The sequence below is a fragment of the Pundamilia nyererei genome, unplaced genomic scaffold, assembly GCF_000239375.1.
Source record: "Pundamilia nyererei isolate P.nyererei 1_Seehausen unplaced genomic scaffold, PunNye1.0 scaffold01480, whole genome shotgun sequence".
Lineage (NCBI taxonomy): Eukaryota > Metazoa > Chordata > Actinopteri > Cichliformes > Cichlidae > Pundamilia > Pundamilia nyererei.
This window is the reverse complement of record NW_005188881.1, coordinates 1,456-6,723: the sequence shown is the minus strand read 5'-3', so window position 1 is coordinate 6,723 and position 5,268 is coordinate 1,456. Positions and strand designations below refer to the sequence as shown.

Genomic DNA, 5,268 nt, shown 5'->3' with positions numbered 1-5,268 from the left:
TGTTTAACCTGAGTAGCGAAAGACAGCGGGGATCTAAAAACGATGAAGCCGGGAGTCTGCTGATCTCGCCAGCTCGAGTGACCATTGAACCCCCCGGCTAGCTATCGAGTGGGTGGGTAACAGACGTCTCCGAAAACTTCAGAGTACTTTTGCAAATATGCGATGTCTTGATAAACCAAGAAGGTATTTGAAGTTTACACAGCTACTTTCTCGCCTGAAAATATGTCTAAAGTTTATTTTGTGACACGGAAAGATTAACAAGAGCAATTTTAAAACTTAGTAGCGGCCGCCATTGTTGGAAACTGGAATTGGCTGAGCCGCGCTATGAATTCTGATATATGGTGGGCCACGAAGGACACACCCGACCCATACTTCAAATTCAGGGAAATGAAGAACGCATTTGTCGGCCGCATTTGAAGGAGTCGACGAATTGGGACAGCCTTTGTTGCCTGGCTGTGACATAATTGGCCTACAAATGTGGCCTCAGGAGGATGCAGCCGACATTTTGGGGCACAGCTACTGAGAACATTTGGTTTGGTTAGCTAGCTCCATCATGACAGAAAAAAACCCAACACTCTCTTAGATTCCTCTTATGTTCTTTTGACATATTTAATGGACTGGTCTAAAAATGTAATAGCACCTGAAGTGTTCAAACACAGCATCACATAGACGGGTTTCCTGATTTGATCCCGGTTCTACTCTTGAGTACATCAGCTGACACCTTAAAGGCCTATACTGGCAATCAAAATATTTCTCTAAACCTGAACTAAATCTTAAGTCACTACCTATATACTGACAAGGGCTGTAAAATTAGTGGTTCCGCTTTCAGAATGGGCTCTCTTCTATCTCAGGGCTAGCAGTTCCCTGAAGATTTCACATGCAGGTGAGTCATTTTTTAAGATGATGAAGTTTCTGTTAGAGAGGAATGTGTGGACAAGAGGAGAATCAGGGACCCAGCCTTCAGCTTTTTGGAAGGTTTTTTTTCTCTTCAGATGGAGCTAAGCTAATTGTAGCTAATACACCACTCTGTCCAGGAAGCAAATAAACTGACCTGATAACTATTTTCTATTTTCTTTTGACCCTCTAACAGTCAGAGTACTTTAGGATTTATTCTATTTTTTTTTTTATTTAGTTGTATAGTTTGATATCACCTAATGTTTTCAGGATCATATTTATTCTTTAATTGTATAAAATTTTGGAGCATTACTTTGTAAAGGCCCACAGAGCATCCTGTGTAAGGGATCGTGTGTACTGTGATTGCAGTAACATTGTGGGGTCTTGATTTGTTTTTTCTTTTGAATGTGAGAGTGGCTAATATTGATTGTTACTGTATTATGTGATAAAGTGTGACATTATAAAGAACTTGGTGGCCATTGTTCCAGGCGTAGAGCGCTCTGTCTCGAGGGTTGTAGTCAAGCATAGACAGGTGGCTGTATTTGTTGGTCAGAGGGATGTCGATGTACTCATAAGTGGATGAGTTGGTGGAAAAGGCGTAGTATACTTTGGTTCCACCTGAGTACCCATTGGTGACATACAGGGTTCCACAGATCATGAAGGCCTCACCAGCGCTGCGTTTTGGATGGTTGGTGGTCCAGCTGCGGATGATCTGTAGGGTGTTGGGGTTTAGCTGGCTAAGAACAATATTACCAGCATTTTGATTGGTAGCATATACAGCCCACAGCCCACCCTCGTCCACCATGAGGTCAATGTCAGAGTGCCCACCCCAGGAGTAATGGTACATATTGTTGTAACCAGCAAAGTCAAGTTGTCGCGATCTGCTGATGAGCGATGTGCTGAAGTCAAATTTAATGATTGTGTGACTCTGAAACTTGTTGAAGTAAAGAGATCCATTATAAACCACCTGCCCAGTACCAGACCAGGGATGAGGAAGTCGGTGAGAGGTGAAATTGTCTGTCATCATGAAGTCAGACATGGACTGGTACTCCCTAACAAAACGATTGTTATGGTACCCATCCATGTACCATACCTGTAAGGAAAAAGAACAAATATTAAAAATAAAAACAATCATAATTATTTGTATTGTTAACTTGAATCCTTTATGTTCCACAGACATGCAATGTATGCATAGCAAAACATCGTAAAATGACCACTGCAGCCGAGATATCCTTATCCAGTTACTTCTAATTCGTGTTCGTATAGTGACACGAAAAACTCTCTAAGCTAAAAAAGAGCCAGTGTTGGAAAGTAACAGAATACATGTACCACCGTTACCTATTTAAAATACAAAATATGAGTAACTGTATTCCGTTACAGTTACCGTTTAAAAATGTGGTATTCAGAATACAGTTACTTTGCTGAAATAAATGGATTACACGGCGGTCTTTTCCTATTTCATATGTTAGGCTGTCACCTCTCTATTTTTGGTGATTCCACGCCGGTGGAAACCCAAACAAAACACGCATTAAGAGGGTCTAATGCCTGTGTCTCAGTCTCGTGGCCCATGTCACCTCTACTTGTGGCCGCATAATGACGTGAAGAAATATTTTTAAAAATTATTATTCAAAAGAATGACTTAATAAGAAGGCAATAGGCAGAGTGTTACAGGCATAGCTGTAAAGAATGTAGTCTCATGGGCAGTGTAGCCTAGTTGTAAGTAAGCTATTAAGACTCGACTGTACACTGTGTTCGTGAAAAAATAAGTTCCGTTGGAGCAGCCTTTCAACGCCTCTCTCTGTCTCTCGCTAGCAAAGTTGACCTAGACAACAAAGTAAAGCTAGTTTTCAGCTACGAGCCCGACACGAACCCGACGTATTAGCCAGAGGTCCCTTTACTACGGTTCGGAGCCGCGGACCTGTTTTATATATGCGCCGAATAGTTTTCTATACGAAATCGCTGCAAAAAGTGCAGCCTTACCTAATGTCCACCTACTGTTACTCATTATATTAAGATTTAAACATCTAGTTGGTATTGGTATGGCGAGTAACCTTCAGTAATAGTAATAAATCACACAGCAATAGTACATTCATGTAGTTGTAAAAAACATCATAATATATTAAGTAATCCAAAGTATTCCATTACGTTACTCTTATTGAGTTACGTTACAAAATACATTTTGGGGGATCTAATCTGTAATCTGTAGTGGAATACATTTTAAAAGTAACCTTCCCAACACTGAAGAGAGCCAGTATGATATGCTCATAAATTTGATTTACTGTTACATATTAAGACTTACTCTGTTGTCTCCAGCTGGAGCAAGTGGGTCAGTCATCCATGATCCAAATCTAGATCCAGATGTCTTTATGGTGATTGGCTCGGAGATTCCTGTGAGCTTCCCACAAGCTAAAAAACAAACAGAGAAATCTGTAGGCACATGTGGACAAAATAACATGAAAATTTGCAGAAACTGCAGGAGATATTATGAGTTTAATGTACACAGCTTTGTGTGGTCACACCCAGCCCTCTGAAAACTTTAGTCCACAAAGGCAAGTTCAGATATTTTCTTGATTCAGAAAAGATAGTATGAGCTTCAGATTTTATTTTCCTCTACCCACCTAGCCTCTGCATGCAAGCCTTCAGTCGGTCCTCCAGGCTTATCACCCGGCTGTGGAGCTCCTGGTAGTCCAGACCTCCGAGCTGTTCCTGCAATGATCCCAGCAGCTCCGTCACATTCGCTGCCTCTTCTTTAAACTGGCGGACCAACAGTGCATCTGCTTTGTAGGACTCCAGAACTGGGATGAGAGGCCTTAACTCCTCCATCTTTGCTTTGATGGACTGACAAACAGCAGACATTCAGAAAAAAAACACTTTAGATCAGATGTTTTCAAATGTCCTTTTAAATCTCACATATGTTCAACATATTGTAAAGACCTAATTGCATCAAATTATCCTAATACAGCACTTTACTCTCTGACTGCCGGTTTACTTGTGGTTACTAGGGCAGAATTAAGAGCAGAATGGGAGGCAGAGCCTTCAGCTTTCTGGCCCCTTTTCTGTGGAACCAGCTCCCAGTTTGTCTTTGGTAAATGGTAAATGGCCTGTATTTGTATAGCGCTTTACTAGTCCCTAAGGACTCCAAAGCACTTTACACATTCAGTCATTCACCCATTCACACACACATTCACATACTGGTGATGGCAGCTACATTGTAGCCACAGCTGCCCTGGGGCGCACTGACAGAGGCAAGGCTGCCGGACACTGGCACCACTGGGCCCTCGTTGGAAGACAGACATCCTCTTTACTTTTAACCCTCATATTCTCCTCAAATATTACTAACATGTTTTACTGTTGGGGTCAACCCCATGGGATATTTGCCTCCAGAAAATGGTTACATACAATTGTTGACCAAGTGTTTGTGTCAGCCACTTTGTTTATTTATTGAATACACAAATAGCCCCTTGATAATGAAACTCTAGTGCCAACATCAGGCCAAACTTTTAATTTAGAATAAATGTATCTTGAAAGGTTTGCATGAAATATTTTCAAAATTACTGACAACATTCATGGCCAGAAGCTGATGAACCCATTCAAGTCATCATTTCATCACCAAAACCCCTGACATAACTTTTTCTCTAGCACCGCCACCAAGTCACACTTTAAATTTTAGACTTATAGATCTTTCATCCATTTGGGGTTTTTTTTTAAATAATTTTGGATGCACATCCATGCCCCTCAGAATGAATCCTGTTGATTTCGGTGACCCTAGACCAGGGGTCACCAACCTTTAACATCCAAAGAGCCATTTGGACCCAGTTTCCACGCAAAAGACAACAGAGGGAGCCACAAATACTTTTTGACATCTAAAATGAAGATAACAGTGTATATATTGTTTTTTACCTTTATGCTTTTTGTGAACAACTAAGGTGTGTTGCTTATCAAAATCCGTGAAGGGCTACAGAGAAAATTAAATTTTATTTATGTAATTAACACATTTTGAACACTTAAAGGAAAGACACCCAGCTGAACTAAAATGATCCACGTAGCAAACAAAAACTGTTGTGAGACGCCACCCTTATATCTCCTTTGGGATTTTGGAGCCTTGACCTGGTTTTTAAAAAATAATTGGAAAAAAGCACTATGCTGCTAAAAAAAGAAAGATAGACAGTTGCAAAATTCTGCCTAAATATGTATTTTACCTGAAAAGACCTGGCGTGGTCTGCAGCGCCGCTGCAGGGGAGGCGGACACACCTGAGCAGCACCCGCAGTCACGCCTCGCCACCTTAACGTCTGTGCTATCTGTGCTGTTGTGTTGGTATGTGTCGGGCTGTGAGCTGAAAAGCTACAGCCAGCCGGCTGTATGCGTACTGCAAC

The 5,268-nt window shown here is 41.3% G+C and overlaps 1 protein-coding gene across 1 annotated transcript; it reads right to left on the bottom strand.

The window, feature by feature from the left end:
- Nucleotides 1-398: 398 nt before the first annotated feature.
- Nucleotides 399-3,957, bottom strand: LOC102211964 (noelin-like). Its single transcript, XM_005755431.1, has 3 exons — nucleotides 3,513-3,957; nucleotides 3,194-3,300; nucleotides 399-1,987 (listed from the first exon to the last, which is right to left on the bottom strand). Exons 1-3 carry the CDS (start codon nucleotides 3,748-3,750, stop codon nucleotides 1,325-1,327), a joined length of 1,008 nt encoding a protein of 335 aa, XP_005755488.1. The 5' UTR covers nucleotides 3,751-3,957; the 3' UTR covers nucleotides 399-1,324.
- Nucleotides 3,958-5,268: the final 1,311 nt, after the last annotated feature.